The following is a 22,654-nucleotide window of genomic DNA, read 5'->3' as shown; positions in this document are numbered from 1 at the left end:
CTTAAAATGAAATGGAAAGGTTTTTGAAAAGCTTACTAAAATTTATTCAAGAAGAAGCAACCTTATATCTATTAAAGGAATTAAAATAATAATTTTTGTTTTAAAAGTAAGTTCTCATAAAGAGAGCTCTGAGCCCACATGGTGTCATCATTAACTTATATCAAACATTTAAGGAAGTAACAGACTCTTTCATTAAAAATGAGAATGGGACACTTTCCAACCCATTTTATTAAGCCCACCTTACCCTAACACTCAAACTTGACAGAGATATTACCAAAAAAAAAATTACAGACCAATATTTCTCATGAATTCAGGCAAAAAAAATTTTTAATAAAATGTTGGCAAATTGTATCCATCAATATATAAAAATTATGGTACATCATAATAGACTTGGATTTGTTCCAGAAATGGAAGACCAACTTAATTTTAAATAGTCAATCATGCAATTTATTTTTCAGAATAAAGAGTATGAGAAATATATGAGTATTTTTAGAAATAATGTAGACATAGATATAATGTAGAAAATGCATTTGAGAAAATTCAACAGTGACCTATGATAAAAACTCATAGTAATCTATGACTATTAGAAATGTCTTCAACCTGTTAGAGGACATCGTGTAGTAAAGAATTTGGCCCTGCCCAAACACAAGTCTCGCCATCATCCTTAGTTCCTGGGAGATTACCGCTAAATAGTTAGAATTTTTCGAGTGATAGGTGTAGCTTTCTTGTTCATAGTAGGCCTCTCAGCCATCACCTGGTAATTATGATAGGAGATGTCTCAGGTTAGGGCCAATGGGTCTGGGGTGGCTTCAGCTGAAAGAACAACTGTATGGTTTTGACCATGTATTGTAATATGAGTCGGACTTCTGAGAAAGTGAAAGGCTAGAGACCAAGTTCAACCACATGAGCAGTTCATCATACTGATATAATAAGGCCCTAATAAAACCTCTGGACACAAAAGCTTGGGTAAACTCAGATTGGCAAAATTCCATACTTTTGTTGTACGTCCTATTCAGGAAAGTAACACATCCCTGAGGATAAAGAAAATATCACATTTGCAACCTTCTCAGACCTCAGTAAGGTCTTATAGTCGGTCAATTTTACTTATAATGAATATAACCATGAGTATAATACATTTCATTGATTTCTATATTTCTAGAAAATTACCAAGCCTGGGGGTGGTTTTGGGAAACTCCCCAACTTGAGTTGATACCAGAAGTAAAGGTGATCTTATGTGGATTTTTTCTTCTAACTCTGTATTTGGACCCTAACTCCTTGCAGTTGAAGTTAGAAATCTTGGGCAGATTGGCAGTCTGGAGGACGACACCTTCAACCTTGCAGTTAGGCAAACTCTGGGTAGGCACATATGAAAACCATACAGCTAACATCATCCTTATGGGGAAATACTGAATAGTTCCATCTCTAAGATTAGGAACATGTAGAGATGTCTGCTGTCAACCTTCTATGCAACATAGTATTGGAGCTTTCTATGAGTGCAATAAAGCAAGAAATAGAAATAAAAGGCATATAGATGGAAAAGAAAAAGTAAAGTTATATCTATTTGCAGATGATTTTTTTATATAAATCATAAGGAATCTATAAAACAACTAATAGAACTTACAAATAAAATTAGAAAGATGGTTGTATACATTTCAATACAAATATTAATCATAATTTCATATACTACTATGAACAACTGGAAAAGAAAAAAATTACAAAACAATTGTATTTACAATAGCTGCAAAACATATAAAACATATGAGTAAATTTTATAAGCCATGTCAAATGTCTGTATTAAAGTCATGAAATATTGCTAAGAAAAAATGGAAATAATTTAAGCAAATAGATAAATGTATGATGTTCATGAATTGGAAGACTAAATATTTTTAAGATGTCAAATCTATCCAAATTAAATATAAATTCAAAGCAATCATATCTGTAAAGATTTTTTTAAATTTTGGTAGAAATTAAGAAATTGCTCAAATTTATGTGGAAATGCAAAGAAATAAGATTGTTAATATGAGCAGAATATTCAAGTTGAAGGACTCACGAACAAACTAATAAACTAACTTTATCTTTCACAATATACAAAATCTTTTATGTAGCCTACCCTTAAATGTAAGATTTAAAACCATAAAGTTTCTTTAAAAAGACAGAAAATATATTTACCACTTTGGAATAAGCAAGTATTTTGTAGAGTGGACACAAAAAGCACTAAACATTATATAAAATAATCGATAAGTTGTTTAAAATTAAAAACTTCTGTTCATTAGAAGATGGCATTAAGGAAAAATCTAGCCACAGACTAAGAAAAATATTCACAATCTATTTATGATAAAGGGCTTTCATAGAATATGCAAAAAATTCTTAAAAATCCATCACAAAACGTCAAATACCAATACTAATAAAATCTTGGTAAAAAAGTTAAATAGTCACTGCACAAAAGAAGATGACTAATAAAGTAGATGGACCTTAAAATCCTTAGGTCTCAGAGAAATGTAAGTTAAAACCACAATTAGATATCATTTCACTTGTCCTAAAATGACTAAAGTTAAGCAGAATGACAACACCAAATTTAAGTGAGGATGTAGAGCTGAGACTCCCATATACTGCTAGTGGGAATTACATAAAGGACAAATACTTTGAAAAACTGTTTGGCAATTACTAATGAACAAATATCTATAACATGACCTAGTAATTCCATTTCTAGGTATTTACTCAAGAGAGGAAAGACATATGCCTACCAAAACATTTGCTTAAGAATGTTGATTTTAGCCATATTATTTATAATACCCCAAATGGAAACTATTGCCAATATCCATAAATAAGAGAATGAATTAAAATAATGTGATATATTCTAACAATGCAACACTACTCAATAATTAAAAAATAAAAGCGTTCATACATACATCTCAGAAACATTATGTTAAATGAAAGAAAGACACAAAGGAGTACATTTTCTATAATTCTATTTATATGATGTTCAAGTTTAGGCAAATCTTGATGATAACAATGAGCACAGTGGTTGCCTTTGAGAACCGGTTTAGTGAAGTTAGTTAGGAAGGGAGTCTAAGGAAACTATCTAGGATGATGGGATGCTCTATTTTGAAGTAATGGTTACATACCTATCAAAACAGTTGTAATTGTATATTTAATATTATTGTATATTTAATATAAGCAAATTTTACCTTCATACTATAACAACATTATATAGGGTGGGGTAAAAGTACCTTCACAGTTGTTCAAATGGAAAATGATAGAATAATTAATAAATAATAATATAAAAATGAACTCTGTTTTATGTACTCACAACTGTAAACTTCCTTATGCCCAACCCTATCCAGACAAAAACTAAAGCATGATCCTCATGGCCAGAGGTTGAAAACCAGGTCAAAGGAGTAATCAGAAACAAATATCATTTCAATTTGCCATTTTATTTACCTTCTAGGTGGATCTATTTGTGTAGGGATGCAGGGTATTGTTAGTGCTTTCAACAAGTAACATCTAATAGAAGAAAGGTAGCCAAAGAAAGGGAATGACCAGAATTCTAAGGAAGTTGTGGTCCTCAGGGCAAATCCCGAATCTTCAGGGTATCTGTTTTGGTGCACACTATCACTACTCACAATTTGAAATCATAAAACAGGAATTGTTAAGAGCAACATCAAACATATTTCTAAAATACATTTGTAGAGAAAGAGTTGGGTAACTTTAAACTAATCATATTTGACTTTACCGTTTACAAAACAAAACAATAGAAAATATTAAATGCAAAGCAAAACTCTTCCTTCTTTTCTTAATCTGTTTGTTCAAAAAGAATAACTGCTAACACTCTGATAATCTCTTCAGGCATCAGGCACTAAGTGCTGCATAGATATTAAAGTATTGTAGCCTTAGAATATCTCTATTTTACAGTGAGGCTAATAAACTTGTTTGTGGTCACACAGCTAGTAAGTAGCAAAGGCAAGATTCAACTGCAGCAATCTGGGTCCAGTATGCATGCACCAAGTTACACAGTTATACAAATATGCTAAGCTTTAACCACTGTAAACTATACTAAGTAGAAATGAAACTAGTGTTGATGGCGAGGAAGGGGGTATTTATTGAGTATATGTATATACTATAAATATTTATACACATTTTATTATGAATTTCTTCATTTTTGTTGCTGAGAGTCCACTTTCCCTAGCAGAGAAAAACTTTTAAATACTATTCTGATTACTTTTGGTTTGGCTTTGAGACTAATATGGTAAAAATAAATATGTTTATAAATGTGTCCTTTTGTAAAAATTCAGGGAATTGAAAGCATTACAGATGTTAGAAATCCATTTATGACTAGAAGGGAACAATAATTTATTTAAATCATTCCCTTTAGCAAAATATTTTCAGACAATTGATTTGAGGGAAAAAGTTAGGTATTTGTAAAGAATGAGTGCTTGGGTAAAAAATACAAATTATTATGGTTATTTTTTTCCCTTCTTTTCCAAGTGAGAAGAGGGGAGAGAGAGCGACAGACTCATATACACCACGATCAGGATCCCTCTGGCAACGCCCATCTGGACCCGATGCTCTGTCCACTTGGGGCCATGCTTACAACCAAACTATTTTTAGCACCTGAGGCAGAGACTCCATGGAGCCATCCTCAGTGCCTGGGGCCAATGCCCTCAAACTAATCAAGCCATGGAAGGGAAGAGAGAGAAAGAGAGAGAGAGAGAGAGAGAGAGAGAGAGAGAGAAGGGGGAGTGGAGAAGTGGAGAAACAGATGATCACTTCTCCTGTCTGCCCTGACTGGCAATTGAACCCAGGACATCCAAATGCCAGTTCAATGTTCTACCACTGAGCCAACTAGCCAGGGCCTTATTATGGTTATTTGTCTTAAACTTTATCAGTTGACTTTTTTGTAACTTTAAATACTGCAGAAAATTTAAATCATAGAATCACAATAAATTAATGTTAAGAGTAGCCCTACAGGTAGGTGACTAGTCTAATCCGTGAGGCAGTGAGAAGAGGTCAGTGGGCTGGGGTCTCATCCTCATTAGTTCCTCCTCTTAAGCATGCTTGCTCATCTATAAACAGGGGGAACAACAGGAATTACTCACGGGGCTGCTGTGAAGATAAATGTGACATATAAGTGAAAGCTCCAGCATGTGACAGGGCCTCACCAAAGTGAAAGTGAGTCACAGAGCTGTTCCTCAAGGCCAAATAGCTATGACATAGCAGAAGGGAGTTAAACCTGCCTCAACTCCTCTTCTGCGTAATTTCCATGAATGATGTGACTAGTAAAAGTTCAAGTCATTTTTGTATAACTTATTAGAAGATTCTTTAACTTTTTTTGTGAGATTTCCCCCAATACTATAAAGTTTTTTCGAGATCTACCTCAAAGGAGGTAGGGGACTAATCTGGTGGTTTTTCTTAAGTGTGCCTTTATTTTACCCATGAATAAGAGATCTTGTATAAGAGATCTTAAATATTTTTACCACAATATAACATAATTATCTGACTCATTGGAGGCACTAGCTAATGCTACATATTTCAATATATAAGTGTATCAAATCAATATAGTGTACACCTTAAACTTACTCAATATTATACAGTATATCAATTACATACTACATAAAACTGTATTTAGTGGGGAATGGAGGAGGTAGCAAAAGCAAAGGGAACAGGAGTGGCAGGTATAACCAATATGTCACAACCTTGGGATGTGGTATCATTTGAATTATATATATATAGAATTATATATTTGAAAAGAACAATACCATTTAAAAAGATTCACACATAAAAGAGTTTATAAGTTTTTATGTTTTCCAAATGCAGGCATATGTATAACAAATTCAAAACTGTAGAGGCAGCTTGAGAAATCAATAATATTTTCTTGTTTGAGAAGCATATTTTGTGATTTTTAATTTATAGCATTCCTGAGACACATCTCAGAAGGGCACCAGGACTGTAGGTACTTAACACTCGGGACCCTGGCATTGTGAAATTGACACAGCACACTGGCTACTGACACCTGTACAAGTAATTAGGGTCACATTCAAGGGAATAGTTATTTTCCTCTCTTCCCTGGTCACAGTTGTCAGCAGAGTGAGTTTCCTCTTGGGCCAAGATTAATTCGTTAGAGGAGGAGAGGAGGGCTCTAATCTCTGCATTTCAGGAGGACAACTTCTGTCAGCCATTTTTGAGTTTAAAGAAGGAGATGAAAAAGAATAAGTAGTTGGTCTGGTGACAACTTTCAAGTTTATGCCCTTGGACTTTCTAAGACTCTCCAAAGAGACGCTCCACTTTAAATAAGGAATCCTTCTCTCTTCACTAAGGTTGATGTAGGCCAATAGTAAATAGGGGGACCATCCATTTAAAAGAAGGGGAGGTAAAAATAAACATAAAAATAGCAAATATGCATTAAAACAGGATGTCACCTGCATGAATTCAGCTTCATGAATCGAAGTGTATTCTTAAGATGGCAAATGTTTTGGGATAGCACACAGCCTGGCCCATGGCAGGTGCTCAGGGAACTGGACTTACCTTTACCTTTGAAAAAATAACTTAAAACACTTGAAATAAAATACAGGTATACAGCCAGTTAAGAGAAATGTAAAGAATTAAGCCCTTTCCCCTGGAAATATTTCGGGTCACGTGCAGCAGAGGAGTCATGGATGGTCCTGCCCTTTAAAGGGCCAGTGAACCTGTGACTGAATGGATGGAAACTCTAACATTTCCACATTCTCTTACTTCCCCTCTGATTTACTCTATTACTTATCATTTGATAGAATAAGGAGGAATTTAATTTTCTTCCTTCTGGCTGCTCACCAGACTATGGATAGGGAAAGAGAACGAAGCCAAAGTTTGGATTCATTCAACTTCTAATAGAAAGGGGGAAACCACATCAACCCTGAACTTCAGAGCACACCCTTCTATTCTGTGCTCTGTATTACATTCAAGAAGGACATGAAAGTCTGAGATAAAATTTTAATTCCAAAGAAGTCCTGGGGAGGCACCAAAATATATTTGAAAATATATGGGATATGAAATATTCTTATTCAGGTTAATCTCACTGAGACTTTGATACAATGAAACAAAATGAATTGTATCCCCGTCAATAAATTGTTGAGGATATAGGTCAAAGAACAAAAATAAGAAAAAAGAAAAAAAAATAGTATGTGGGTATGTAGCAATAAATGAGGAAAGATTGAAATGTGCTATAAATGGTCACCCAACATTATCTTTTCATTTTATTCTATTCAATGGAGAGGCGATCTTGCCTCATCAGAGTGAGTATTGATTGGAAATAGAATTCAGTTAAAATCAACTTTCTTGGGAGATGCTATTCCGCATATCAAGAGATAATAATGAAAAGGGTTTTAGAAAGGCTTAAAATAACATTGCTTCTTGATGTTTCAATGTTATAGGCAAGTCCCCTTTAGTCATGCACCAATTTAGAACTTTTTTTTCCCCGAGACAGTAGTGGAATAATATAGCATTATATAAAGGCAAAATTAAGAGGATATTTGTAATTTTTAGATTTCCAGATTGTCTATATATATTACACATTAATATTCATGAAAATAGTCATGAATTCCACAGTTGCAAAAGATGCATCTCTCGGTAAGTTTCCAATATTCGGACAATGTTGTATTTTGAGATTACAAATGCCTGGCAAATGCTTACTCCTACTTTTGTGATAAGAAGTATGGTGGTCAGGGGTCTCTTAAATGCAACAAACCTGGAAATTATGGTTTTAGTGAACCTCTGAATGTGTTTGGGACTACATCATGCTGCCTCTTTCCTTTATCTTTGACTCATTTAATTTTTCATTAGGTCTGGTACTATAAAATATACAGGAGAGGATTTGGAACTCAAAGAGTCATATTCAACTTCCTATAGAACTAAAAACAATGCTTGGAAGGTAGGATGAGGAGAAAAGGAGTAAATAATTAAAATTATTAAATTATATGTAGTTTTTTTAATGTTCTCCTACCTGTTAAACAACTAGACATTGCGTGGGCTCAGTCAACAAATGCATTTTGCCTGGAACTATTTGTTAAGACCCTTCATATATGGAAAATATCAGAGTCATCCATTCACATTATCAAAAAATCTCCCATTTAAAAAAACTTCTAAATGTGGCAGGTATAACCAATATGTCACAACCTTGGGATGTGGTATCATTTGAATTATATATATAGAATTATATATTTGAAAAGAACAATACCATTTAAAAAGATTCACATATAAAAGAGTTTATAAGTTTTTACATTTTCCAAATGCAGGCATATGTATAACAAATTCAAAACTGTAGAGGCAGCTTGAGAAATCAATAATATTTTCTTGTTTGAGGAGCATATTTTGTGATTTTTAATTTATAGTATTCCTGGGACACATCTCAGAAGGGCACCAGGACTGTAGGTACTTAACACTCGGGACCCTGGCATTGTGGAATTGACACAGCACACTGGCTACTGACACCTGTACAAGTAATTAGGGTCACATCCAAGGGAATAGTTATTTTCCTCTCTTCCCTGGTCACAGTTGTGGGCAGAGTAAGTTTCCTCTTGGGCCAAGATTAATTCGTTAGAGGAAGAGAGGAGGGCTCTAATCTCTGCATTTCAGGAGGACAATTTCTGTCAGGCATTTTTGAGTTTAAAGAAGGAGATGAAAAAGAATAAGTAGTTGGTCTGGTGACAACTTTCAAGTTGTCTTTTATGTGTGAATCTTTTTAAATGGTATTGCTCTTTTCAAATATATAATTCTATATATATAATTCAAATGATACCACATCCCAAGGTTGTGACATATTGGTTATACCTGCCACATTTAGGTAAGAAATTATACAAATCAAAGCAGCAGAGTAATCATAAGTCTTTACTCTGCTATAGATATATCATTTCAAAATGTTAAGCACCATTGCTAGGTACTTCCTGCTGTAGGTCTCTATATTTAAAATAGATATAAATATAAAAAGCTGATAATAATAGAATGGGGAGTACATGTTGGCTGGGTAGCCACTCACTAGGTAAGTTAACAAATATACTCTTCAATTCTACTTGGGCATAAAATATTTGTTACCCTCATCTCTGTCAAATGAGGTTTTAAATTGCCAATACAAAAAATTCCCTTAAATGTTTCTTGAACTTCACCACTTGGCTAGCTGTATCACTGAGGCTTTTAAAGCAAATGTTTGACCCAATTACTATTATTATTATTATTATTTATTCATTTTAGAGAGGAGAGGGAGAGAGAGAGAGAGAGAGAGAGAGAGAGAGAGGAGAGAGACAGAGAGAGAGAAGGGGGGGAGGAGCTGGAAGCATCAATTCCCATATGTGCCTTGACCAGGCAAGCCCAGGGTTTCGAACCGGCGACCTCAGCATTTCCAGGTCGACACTTTATCCACTGTGCCACCACAGGTCAGGCAATTATTATTATTATTTTTGTGACAGAGACAGAGAGAGACAGAAAGAAGACAGACAGGGACAGCCAGACAGGAAGAGAGAGAGAGATTAGAAGCATCAATTCTTTGTTGTGGCTCCTTAGTTGTTCATTGATTGCTTTCTCATATGTGCTTTGACCGGAGGGCTACAGCAGACCGAGTGACTCCTTGCTCAACCCAGTGACCTTGGGCACAAGCCAGTGAGCCTTGCTCAAACCCGATGAGCTTGCACTCAAGCCAGCAACCTCGGGATTTAGAACCTAAGTCCTCTGCATCCCAGTCTGACGTTCTATCCACTGTGCCACCGCCTGGTAAGGCTGTTTGACTCAATTTCATTGTTGTTCAGAGTTGTTTGCAACAATAGGTGACTCACTAAGATTATTAATGATATTATTTTGTAGGATGGTAAAAACAAGGCTATATTTCTTTAGGTATCTGGGGGAAAGTCTGGACCATATCTTTATTAAAAATCTTTCACATGCATATAAAATGGTGATGAATTAGCTACAGGTAGAAATGAAAGCCTTACATTAATTTGTAATGTTGAAAAAATAATCTAGAAGAGAAAAAGAAAGAGAATATAATAAAGCCAAAAATGACCTTAGCAATTCTGAACTTGAAGGTTCTTATTATAAATATGAACACCAGACAAATATATTAATAATAACTCATATTCACAAAATACTGGCTTATCTCAGAGGCCAGTTACAAGGAACAACATGCTAAGAATAATCAGGAATGCAATGCCCTTAGCAAATCTAAAGAGTGTCACAAATTTGTAATAAAAATACTTGCATGTTTGGGATGAGAATTGCAACTTATTACTCTGATTACCAATAACAGTAACTCTAGAGAACTTGATGCACTTTTCAATTAAGTAACAGTTATTTGAATGAATATTCAAGTTGAATGGTAAAAATTACTCTTTATTTATGAAATACTTTAAAGAAAATTCAGGAAATTTTAACAATTAACCTATAGACAGTAGAAAGCCAGGTGTCCAGCATTTATTTATCCATGATTTCAATTTTGGGTAACCATATGGTAGTAACCAATGAAGTAATAACCCCCGCTCATCCACACACACATATAAATTTTTTATATTCATAGAAGGACAAATGGTTTCTGCTGAGATACCAGCAGCTAGAATAGGGTGATTAAGAATATTCAGGATACTCCAAGAATTTTACAATAATTTGATTATAATGTTTATTTTTCAGCTCAATTTCAGAATACAAGGACATTTCGTTTTCATTCTTTGTAGAAATGAAATTTAGAGTGCATCAGAAATCCTTAGTAAATACAATGCAAAATACCCTAGAGCCCAAATTTACTTGTAATTTATTATGGATTAAAATGGGAAGATGATATGGCCCTGGCCGGTTGGCTCAGCAGTAGAGCATCGGCCTGGCGTGTGGGGGACCCGGGTTCGATTCCCGGCCAGGGCACATAGGAGAAGCGCCCATTTGCTTCTCCACCCCCCCCTTCCTCTCTGTCTCTCTCTTTCTTCCCCTCCCGCAGCCAAGGCTCCAGTGGAGCAAAGATGGCCCGGGCACTGGGGATGGCTCCTTGGCCTCTCCCCAGGCACTAGAGTGGCTCTGGTCGCGGCAGAGCGACGCCCCGGAGGGGCAGAGCATCGCCCCCTGGTGGGCAGAGCATCGCCCCTGGTGGGCGTGCCGGGTGGATCCCGGTCAGGCGCAGGCGGGAGTCTGTCTGGCTATCTCTACCCGTCTCCAGCTACAGAAAAGTACAAAAAAAAAAAAAAAAAAAAAAAGGGAAGATGATAATATGTTGATCATTAGGAAACATATAGATAGAAACAATACATTTCTATAAGATAGATATTTTCTCTGGGCAACTGTTTACATTTCCTCTCCCTTTCATGAGAAAAGCAGTTTTCTAAGTTTTCCACAGAAACCATAGACACAGACCCACATAAAGTTGTAGACAAAAATGTTCACTGAAAAGAAAAAAAAAACACATTTGTTACCCTGTGATGGTGGAGACTGCTCAGTATTGAGGAGTTAAGGGCTAGGATCAGAAGTGACTATACCCCGATGTGAGGGTGAACATGTACATGTACATCACCCTCAACACACAACCAGAAAATGTTCAAAAAAGAGAAAAAGTAAGACATAGTGAGAGAAAGTAAGGTCTAGTGATTAAACACAAAGATTCTAAAACATCACTGCCTTAAATCAAACACTATTCTGTCTCTTACCAACTGTGCAAGTCAGTTAACCATTCTCTGCCTTAGTTTTTTAAGTGTATGAATAATAATAGTATCTACTTTAAAGATAGATCATGAGAACAAAACAGAGCTCAACACATGCTCATGTTATGTGACTTTAACATCGCTGAGCTACTGCTTTCCTTTGATGGCAGCTCCATTTAAATACTGCTTCACTGAAATTAATGTCTTTATAGGGTAAGATCATAAACTCTGAGTCTGTTTTTTCTTTTGATTTTCTCTCTCTTTTTTTGTGTGTGTCTGTGTGAGAAAGAGAGAAAGAGAGAGGAACAGACAGGAAGGGAGAGAGATGAGAAACATCAATGCTTCATTGTGGCACCTATAGTTGTTCATTGATTGCTTTCTCATACATGCCTTTACTGGGGGCTCCAGCCAAGCCAGTGACTTCTTGCTCAAGTCATTGACCTTGAGCTTCAAGCCAGTGACCTTTGGGCTCAAGCCAGCGACCATGGGGTCATGTCTATGATTCCACAATCAAGCCGATGACCCCACACTCAAGCTGGTGAGCTTGTGCTCAAGCCGGATGAGCCCGCACTCAAGCCGGTGACCTCAGGGTTTTGAACCTGGGTCCTCAGTGTCTCAGGCCAATGCTCCCTCCACTGCACCACAGCTGGGTCAGGCTTTTTTTACTTTCTTTTAAGAGAACTTATGTGAATTGTAAAAAGAAGTAATATTAAACAACAAGAAAATATAAAACTAAGTCCAAAGTTGCCATTAGCTATATGCATCCTTTTGCAAAAGTCAATATATTCATTTATAAGATAAGAGAATTCACAACTCATATTTGAAATGAGTGGTATACCACAGAACAATCAATAAAAGTTATTTATTTATTTATTTATTTATTTATTTATTTATTTATTTATTTATTACAGAGACAGAGAGAGAGAGAGTCAGGGAGAGGGATAGATAGGGACAGACAGACAGAAACGGAGAGAGATGAGAAGAATCAATCATCAGTTTTTCATTGCGAACTTTTGTTGTTCATTGATTGCTTTCTCATATGTGCCTTGACTGTGGGCCTTCAGCAGACCGAGTAACCCCTTGCTCGAGCCAGCAACCTTGGGTCCAAGCTGGTGAGCTTTGCTCAAACCAGATGAGCCTGCGCTCAAGCTGATGACCTCGAGGTCTCAAACCGGGGTCCTCCGCATTCTAGTTCAACGCTCTATCCACTGCACCATCACCTAGTCAGGCTCAATAAAAATTTTTTTAAATGCTAAATCTAGAAACCTTGTTGCTGCCAAATCATATCTGAAGATAGTGTCAGGGCTGCATGACAAGGAGTAAGTATAATACTAGGCATGTATACATATAAAGAAGCTTCATTAATTAATTGGATTTTCATTATAAACCATGTAAGGTTGATATTGTCTGTGTTATTTTATGGGCCTGATAACTTTAAATCTAAACACCATCTAAATCATTTAAAAATAGTCTTAGTACTTTAATCAATTTTTTAAAACTTCAATACAACTAATAATGAATTTTTCTCTGAATTAGATTCTTCTTGGAGCAAAGTGACCTAAACAGAATGGAGAACTAGTGAAAACAAGATAATTCTAGCTCACCAGCAGTTTACCTGCTGGTTAGACCTGTCACTACAAAGACACCTGGCCATCTATAGCAGTGTTCCCAACCTTTTTTGGGCCACAGACCTGTTTAATGTCAGAAAATATTTTCATGAACCGGCCTTTAGGGTTGGACAGATAAATGTACCATGTGACTGAGACAAGCATCAAGAGTGAGTCTTAGACAGATGTAACAGAGGGAATCTGGTCATTTTTAAAAAATAAAACAGCATTCAGACTTAAATATAAATAAAACGGAAATAATGTAAGTTATTTATTCTTTCTCTGCAGACCAGCCCCAAATGGCCCACAGACCGATACCAGTCCATGGCCCAGGGGTTGTGGACCAATGATCTGTAGGATACACTAGTCACTTTAATTAATCTCTACCAACTTCCACCAAATGATTTAGAATGGTTGACTTTTAGGCAATATATACTTTAAAAAAATCTACCTAGACTTGAAAAAATCAAATACTTGAATTCAGATTATTGACGGAGAGAAATAACTAACTGAGACACATATGAAATCATACTCCAAACTATGTCCCTGATGTTGGTAATGTCATCACCATGAGCTGAAAGCAAAACAGACTCAGCCTGATGTGGGCAATATGCCTTTCCTATTACAGAAATTACATGCCCAGCTGAGTTGGCACAGTTAATACGCTGCATTTTCTCCCAGTGGAAGTCAATGAACACTGAAGACTTTTTTGCACAACTTACTTTGATTTCTTCATGTACAGCCAGTAGACGACACCAGCAACGAGGGCAGCAAGCAGGAGACCAACGACGATTCCCACAATTAGCTTTGCCTGATCATTCACCTTTTCTCTGTTTTCATCTAAAACAAAGAAGAAAAGTCCATGCAATTACAGACCATGCCAAGGATTTTTGAAAAGAAGATAATCTAGTTATTATTTCTTATTAAAAAGTGATTAAGGCTCACTATATTATTAGTAACATGCAAACTTGTGAATTTAAAAGGATAATATTTTAGCATTCTTACTATCTTGTCTCATTTGCTATTTTAATTCAAGTCAGATTTGTGGAGGCTAAAAAAAATTACTTAAACAATGGCACTTCATAAATCTTCAGCTGATAGTTAAGGAAGAAGAGTCGGCAGCATAGTACCTACCACTTATCTCTTCTGCCTCATCGTTTTCTGGAATACTTACTGAAATAAAAAATGTTAATATGAAATTAAAAACAAAATCTGTTGATAAATGAAAGTTACCTTTACTCTTTTAGTAAGATGTAATAATGCTCAAAGATCAAATATCTATTCTACAGCTAAGGGTAGAAAAATACATTTACATTTATTTTTTACATTTATTATTAGAAGAGTGTGAACATCCCTATAAAGAAATTAATCTTCTTTCAAGGAAAGGAGAGTAGTCAAAACTGCAAAGGTACTAATCTAACATAGAAAATTTCACAACTGACAAAATATAGTATTAATCTAAAATCCATAGTAATTTCCCCACAACCTGCCACCATTTAACAGGACTTTTTTTTTCTTTAAAGAGAAACAAACAAGTCACCACATATGGAATCTACAATGTAGTGTTTCTCAAATTTTCTCAATCTTTCCTGCCTCAGTCGAGGAGAATTAATTTTCCTCTTCAGTATCAGGGACTTACCACTACAGACCTCCTCAAAGAGGTAGGACTAGAGGTTAAAACACGGCATGTGGTGGAGGATAAGAGGCAACATATGTGATATTTATAAAAGCCTCCAAATAACTCTGATGGGCATGCTCTTGGCTCCCTTCAACAATCCCCACTGATGAGAATTACATCTAATATTCCACTACATAAATATTCTTCTATGCACGGGCCGGAATCAGGATTTTCAGTGATATTTATTAAAATGCAGATTCCCAGAACCCTCCTCATAAAAATTGGAATCTCAGAGGTTGCTCACTGAATTGGTAAATGACTGTATTAAATATTGATCAAGAAAAGTCTAGGAAGCCACTGTTCAGTGGGTCAAAATAAAAAGAGCAACTTGGGTTCAGGAGGAAAGGATGAGTTCTCTTTCTAGTGGGATAAATCAATACTCGCTGAATTAAATTCTGAGAAGCCAATGTTTCTATCTCAGAGTTAAATTTGTTTAGTTCTTTTCTTGTTAGTTCAGCAGACTTTTATATTCCAGTCATAATCTGTTAAGAACCATTATTTTTAGACAATTATTTTCTCTTACCTCCAGCTAATTCCTAGCCAGTATATTTTTACCCTGCAAATGTCACATACAGGATTCCAACTGACTGAAGGATAATAGTCTAGGGGTAGTTAGCCTCCTGAGCCTCATTCTAGGCCAGTTCTGATTTAAGGTTGACACAGTAATAGGAACAATGACAGAACAGAAGACGAGGGAGAATTTCAAACAAGTGACAGTTATTTCCAGAAGAAGCTGCTTTTGGTATGTATGTATTACTCAATTTCACCATTGACAGATTTTTTTCCCACTTTTTCTGAGACAATCTCATTTATCTGACTTTTAGCTATGATCCAAATTTCATATACAAAAGCATAAATATTTAAACTGAATTTCATAAATTCTAACATCAGTTTTACTACCAATTTGCTGAATGACTTCCAGCATATGGCATCCTGTACAAAATAATGGTAAGGCCCTGGCCGGTTGGCTCAGCGGTAGAGCGTCGGCCTAGCGTGCGGAGGACCCGGGTTCGATTTCCGGCCAGGGCACATAGGAGAAGCGCCCATTTGCTTCTCCACCCCTCCGCCGCGCTTTCCTCTCTGTCTCTCTCTTCCCCTCCCGCAGCCAAGGCTCCATTGGAGCAAAGATGGCCCGGGCGCTGGGCATGGCTCTGTGGCCTCTGCCTCAGGCGCTAGAGTGGCTCTGGTCGCAATATGGCGACGCCCAGGATGGGCAGAGCATCGCCCTCTGGGGGGGCAGAGCACCGCCCCTGGTGGGCGTGCCGGGTGGATCCCGGTCGGGCGCATGAGGAAGTCTGTCTGACTGTCTCTCCCTGTTTCCAGCTTCAGAAAAATGAAAAAAAAAAAAAAAAAAATAATGGTAAGATAAATACCACAAAAAATTAGAATGCAAAATAATAGATTAAAGATAATTAATATTTTAATACAATTAAAACTGTTGCAGATATATTTTAGAAAAATCTTTTCATTATCTCTACTGTGAGCACAAAACATAGATTAAGTAATATCAACTAATTCATATTGTCTGTTGCTCTTAAGAAATATTCCTGTATAAATTAAAGCCTTTGACTCATAGGACATGAAATGATTTAGCTGTCAAGACAAGAATTGTATAAGAATGGACACCAAAAAAAAAAAAAAAAAACAAACCCAACAAAAGCTTATGATGATGACACCAAATGTAAAATAAATAAATAAAACTTACCATAATGCAGTATAGGAAGATGGAATTGAAGATTTTAAACTAATGAAGAATAACTTCAAATGTTCTTACTTTTTTTAATGCCAGAAATGAAATACTCACTAGCAGAGACATTCAAGGAGTTTACTGTTCTCTCCAGTTGGTTTTCTGCTGTGCAAGTTAATGTAACATTCTCTTCAGGGGAAATGATAATTTTACTATAATACCTGCCATTGATATAAGGAGATTCCTCTGTCTGGAAGAGAAAAAAATGGAATATGGGTTAAGAAATGGAAATAGATTAAACATACAGGACAGGGTAATACTGAGTAAAATAGAATGTGCTATCTGGTGTTCAAGGGTATATGTAAGGTCATAACATAGGCCACTTCAAGTTTACATCGACAGTGAAGAGGGGAAAAAAATGTAGTAAATGTATAATTGGATTCCTGTTTGCGCTTCTCTTGAAAAATTCCAATAAGTATATTAATTAAATTAATAATTTTCAATAGATGCTCAGGTTAGTGAATATGTTGTCATGATACTACTTGTCTCACAGTAACTAATTAATGACTAATCACCAATTTCCCCTTAATAAACTAATGAATTTGTACTTATTTGTAAATTATGACATTGTTCCTCACTACAGGTTTTTTTTTTTCTTTTGTCTTATATCCAAGTACATGTCATTATATCAAAGTGTATATCCATATAGAACTTACTCATGGGAAATCCATCTTTTCCTCAAATTTTCTGAGCTAAATAAAGAAGATGGGTTATTTTTTGGTTATGGGTGAACTTACTTGGTTGTGGTAAAGTGTTAATGAAGATAATCACTGCATTTAATTCCTCTGAATGTGAGACAATTCACTTTAATCTCTTCCCCAGGACTTGACTCCTACGTCCAACACGACTAAAGCACATGTAGACTTGCAATCTCTTCCTGATCACCTCATTTATATGCATTATGTATTGGTCCCTATTTACTTTCTCTTTGACGACAATACAAAAACCTTGAGAACAAGAGCTAGTTTCATGCTTAAGGAGATTGTCCAGTCCGTGGGGCAGGGCTTTCAGAAGTTGTAAAATAATAGATTCACCATATGATTGTGGAGGGAGCAAATAAACGATTATGTGTATCAGCACAAACCCAGAACAAGAAAAATAACATATCACCGAGTGGGCCAGAATCAATTCTTCTCCTTGACAATGAAGAATGGCATTATTATTTTTATCCTCAGAGTAAGTTCACCTGTTATTTCACCACTTCCCACTGGTATTTTTCATGTGACTTTCTCACTGAGTCTCCTTGTTATTTTTATCTCTACAAAACATATTTACTAACTTCTAGGAATGCCTTTTAAATCTTATATCTTTTCATTCATCAGATATTTATTGTGTGCTTTTTTTTCTTATTTTCTATGCTTACATTACCAGTACCTATAGGTTCTTTTTGGCCTTAATTATATCTTAATTGAACAAGAAAGAAAAGAAAGCAGAGAAGAAACAGTCACTTTTGATGCTAAAAGATTAACCTGTGCACTGTCAGCAATTCAGGTGGTTCAGGTCTTTTTTCTGAATCAAGACAACTGCATTCCCTTCCAAAGGCTCTTTGTCCTGCTTGTGAATGTTCGCTGTGTGTCCCCACTACACCTAACCAAATCAGTAAGTATTTCCTTTGGGGACCTCCCATGCTTGGACTTATGCAAATAAGTAAGCATCACCCATAGGTAAAAGAGCCAAAATTGATCTTGCTCTGTAAAACCACATTACCGAAGCTAGACCAGTGGCCTAACTTCCCTGAATAGAGAAATTAGAAATTTTAACTTAAAGTAAATGGCAACTCTGCTTTGTGCATGCCTTCTCAGATTTTCAACTGGGAAAAAGGCAACACAGTGGACTCAGATAATCAAATGGCACCTCTGGGTATTGCTGAAGAGTCTTTAACTGGCTTCACTGAGAAGAGGGACACAAAGACTGGTGTAAAGAAAACAGAATTAATCAGCATCTCAGTAACCCTAGCAGACCAGCAATTTAATGGGATTATCGCTATGAACCCCCTAGTGATGGGCCAGATTCTACTTTTATTTTCTTTTTTGTCAAAGTAGAGTGAAAATTACTGGTAGTGTTTTATAAGTTTTTATCTCTTTACCATTATTAAAATGCCCTAACAAAGGTACAAATATTAAAGTTTGGTTTCTGTTTACTTTTGTTCAGGACAAAACACCCTAGACACCTTATATTTAACTGGCCTTATTATGGCCACAGCCCTGGCGTACACAAACCAGACCATACGTTAAGAAGTAGTGAGTGCATTCTTCACCATCCTCCAGGGCCCAATTAAAGAAAAAATCCCTTAATGTACATAAATAAGCAAAGTAATGGTGGCCACTATCCTCAGAGGTGTTAAGTTTATGATGCAGAAAAGTGTATAACTTAATGTTTTAATCACCTAAATTTCAGGAATTAATGACTGTGGACCAAGTCCCAATTTGTATTCTTTTAAAAACAGATATTGACCACAACATCATGATACTTTTATTCTCCATAGCCCCCGGATTTAAATTTTCTCTTTGAGCCATGTTCTGCCTTTGGGGAAATTAAGAATTTATCAAAAGCTTTCTCTGAGAACATCCTGCAAATTTCACATTAGTTACAAGCTGGCCCAAAGTTTAGGTATCTAAATAAAACCTCACATTGGACCAAGTGCAGCATATAACAAGAAGATAAACACTTACTTGGTTTATGACACTTCCGCTACCAGTAATTGTCCACTGGATAGCTGGCTTTGGAAATCCTTCCACGTGGCAGATTATTGTTTTAGACAGTCCACTGGGATCAGTTTTCTTTGTCATTTTGATTTGAGGTTTTCCTAAAGTATTATTAAAATTAAAATGAGATGTTGAAGTAAAGTTATAAAACGAACCAGATAGCAAATTATCAAAGAAAATTTTGAATGGCTGTTCAACACTTTTTTTTTAATTTCACAGGATGCTGTAAGGCAGAGAAATGAATGCCCGCTAATGCCCCGACTGGGATCCACCCCGGGCAAGCCCTCTATGGGGCCATGCTCTGCCCATTTGGGGCTTGATCCCAACTGAACTATTTTAGTTCCTGAAGCAAGACCATGGAGCCATCCTCAGTGCCCAGGGCCAAATTGCTCAAGCCATTCGAGCCATGGCTGCAGGAGAGGAAGAGAGAGAGATAGAGAGAGAGATAGAGGAAGAGAGGAGGAGGTAGAGAAGCAGATGGTTGCTCCTCCTGTGTGCCCTGACCGGGAATCAAACCCGGGACTTCCATATGCCAGCCGATGTTCTACCACTGAGAAAACTGGCGAGGTCCCAACTATTTTCTTACCTTCTACAATGAGAGTCAATGACTCTCTTTTCTTTAGTCCTTCTACCTCTTGCAGAGCAGTTTCGCAGACATAGTTTCCAGCATCCTGATAGTGGAGACTGGAAAATGATGGGCTAGATTTAAGCCTGATGTTATCCTGATTAAATAAAAAGTTAATTACTTCATGCCACACAATAATATCTCTCAATGTATTTATTGAATAAAAATTAAGCCTAAAATTGTTTTTCTGTGTCTAATAAAAATATAACCTTCTTTTTCTTAACTTCAGATGCCTTCTAAAATAGATTTTCTTTTTCCTGGGTAGTTCTAAAATTGGACATTATTTCAAACTCTTCTGTTTGCTGAATTTTTAATTTGGAACAAATTTATAAACTTTTGAGACTCAGTTTCCTTATTTGTAAAATGGGGTAATAACCATATTGAATTGTTATGAAGATGTTATATAAACAGTATGTGTTTACACTAAGTAAAGTTCTCAATTCATAGCAACTACTCTTTGTAGTAAATGTAGATGAATGGCAGACATTGAAGACTTATACTATGTAGTCAATCATCGGTACAGATGCCTAAAGGTCATTTTTTAGGACACAGTTATCAAAACAGAGGATTCATTACAGGGCCATGGCAATTATGACAATATTTTTTTAAGAAACCCTTAACAACAGCTTTCTATCCTAATTTCAATGAACAAAAGAAATACAACATTTAACTTAAAAAAATTACTTGATAAAAGCAAGTGATGTTATTTTACCAGGAACTAAAATGTTCACAAGCAGACAGCTAAACACAGTTTTAAGATTATGTAATCTTTGTCCAGTCTGTTTTTTTCCCCCTTTCCTATCAACTAATCAAGAGATAGACAATATTGATCAGCACCACTAATACTAGGAATTCTACTAAGAACAGTGACTACAGTTGAGATAGAAACTGGTTTAGCCAAGTAAACTAATTTCTCTAGCCCTGTAGTAAAACACACTATAAGTGTTCAAAATATTACTGAGTAGTCCAGTTGCATAGAACTTATCTCTCCCTTTGACCATCAACTATTATAAATACTTTATGTAGTCTATGGAGTAACACCTTAACTATCTGAGTGGACAAGAAATTGTGATAAGGTTGTGGTTAAAACAATCTGCAATAAGAAAGTGAGAGTCAAGAGAACAAGTAACAACAGGATTAGCATTAAAAGAGATCAAAGAACAATATAAAATAACATTTTTATCAAGAAGAAACTCAAGAAATACATTTCTCCGCAATTGTTTACAAAGATAATACTTCTCAACCCACGTTTCCAATGGTTTGTCAACGCATTGCTGGTTAAATACTCCCGTTATATCCCCTGCACTGAGTATTTAGATAGACTTGGGAAGGACATGAGTTGCAGGATCACAGTCACAACCATTGTCTTTGGTGATAACCGTGTTTCAAATCACAAATTACCAATCCTATATTTTCATTTTAGAAATATAGCAATAATTTGATCCAGGTAATGGCCTACATTTCAGACAATTGCAAGAAAATACAGGCACTCTCTCAAGAAGTACTGACTAAGCTTCTAGTATTTTCCAGGTGTTTCAGTATGGATCAAAGGTAAAAAGAGATATAGGTACCACCAAAGAGGGACTAATTCAGTAGAACACTTACTCAGACACTTCAGATTAATTTCAGCTCAGTGTTTACACTCAGGACGGCCTGAGGTCGAGTCTCTACTTTGTCACTTATGAGCTTTCTGATTTCTGACACCTCAACCTCCTTCTGAATCATGTAAGAGAATAATAAGTGTCCTGCATATTTCACAGGGTTGTTGTAACTGTCATGTGAGAATAATATGGGTTAAAACACATCATAAATTGTTTAGCCCTAGTATATGTGTGTGTGTCTGAGCATGTGTATATGCGTAGAATTACTTAGTATATACTCATAATTAAATTAATGCCCCAAATTAAGTTTCAGAGCATCAGTTATGGAAGCCATACTATTGTTGAGTACCTTTAAAATTACGTTACTTTGATGTAATTGAGCATGGGTTTACCAAAAATACATTACCCATAAATATACATATTTGGATATCACATAAAATAAAAAATAAGTCAAGAATGAATCAAACAGCAGAATATCACCAAGGAGTATTACTTACCTTCATCCATACCACAGTTGCATTCCTACTTGCAGATATTGTGCATGACACAGGCAGGGCATCACCAATCTGTTTGGTTACTTCCCCACTTGGATTTAAGGACAAATCCAAATCTGTGAATCAGAAAAATCTGCTTAAAATGCAAAGTCCATGAGAGTAAGACAGCCAAAATATTTTGAAGAAGAAACAATGAAAAAAAACCCTTCTAACTGCACTTGAAAATTCAGAACTGATTTATGTGACTGAAATAACTGAACTGTAGCATAATAGGCCATTTTTCAAGTGAGTTTTGAGACCAGTTTAGACAACTGAATGGTCAATCTAATTGATTACACATTTATTTGCAGTTAACATGATTGATGTTTACGCTGCATGTAAGCATTTCCTTAGGGTTTATCGCCTTATAAAAAATTCTAAAATCACTTCTGAAAAAAAAGATGAAAACTAGGTAAATATAAAAAGAATGGATAAAATATACCACAGGAAAATATACTTGAATAGGAAAATCAAGTATATTTAGTCAGAAGTTGATAAATTGAAAAGTCATGAGGTAGT

General features: G+C 35.8%; 1 protein-coding gene across 2 annotated transcripts in view; it reads right to left on the bottom strand.

Annotated features, from left to right (window-relative positions):
* The window catches only part of ALCAM (activated leukocyte cell adhesion molecule), a 220,602-nt gene that overhangs the window by 7,230 nt on the left and 190,718 nt on the right, over positions 1-22,654 (bottom strand). Inside the window, exons 9-14 of one of the 2 annotated variants that reach the window (XM_066346951.1) lie at positions 22,100-22,212; positions 19,963-20,098; positions 19,344-19,477; positions 16,729-16,861; positions 14,381-14,419; positions 13,969-14,086 (exon numbers count right to left, since the gene is read on the bottom strand). In XM_066346951.1, the coding sequence (XP_066203048.1) occupies positions 13,969-14,086; positions 14,381-14,419; positions 16,729-16,861; positions 19,344-19,477; positions 19,963-20,098; positions 22,100-22,212 (673 nt within the window). The remainder of the gene's footprint in view (positions 1-13,968; positions 14,087-14,380; positions 14,420-16,728; positions 16,862-19,343; positions 19,478-19,962; positions 20,099-22,099; positions 22,213-22,654) is intronic. The other variant, XM_066346952.1, reaches the window with a different exon arrangement.

This window comes from Saccopteryx leptura, chromosome 8 (genome assembly GCF_036850995.1).
Source record: "Saccopteryx leptura isolate mSacLep1 chromosome 8, mSacLep1_pri_phased_curated, whole genome shotgun sequence".
Taxonomy (NCBI): Eukaryota; Metazoa; Chordata; class Mammalia; order Chiroptera; family Emballonuridae; genus Saccopteryx; species Saccopteryx leptura.
This window is presented reverse-complemented; position numbering and strand designations above follow the sequence as displayed.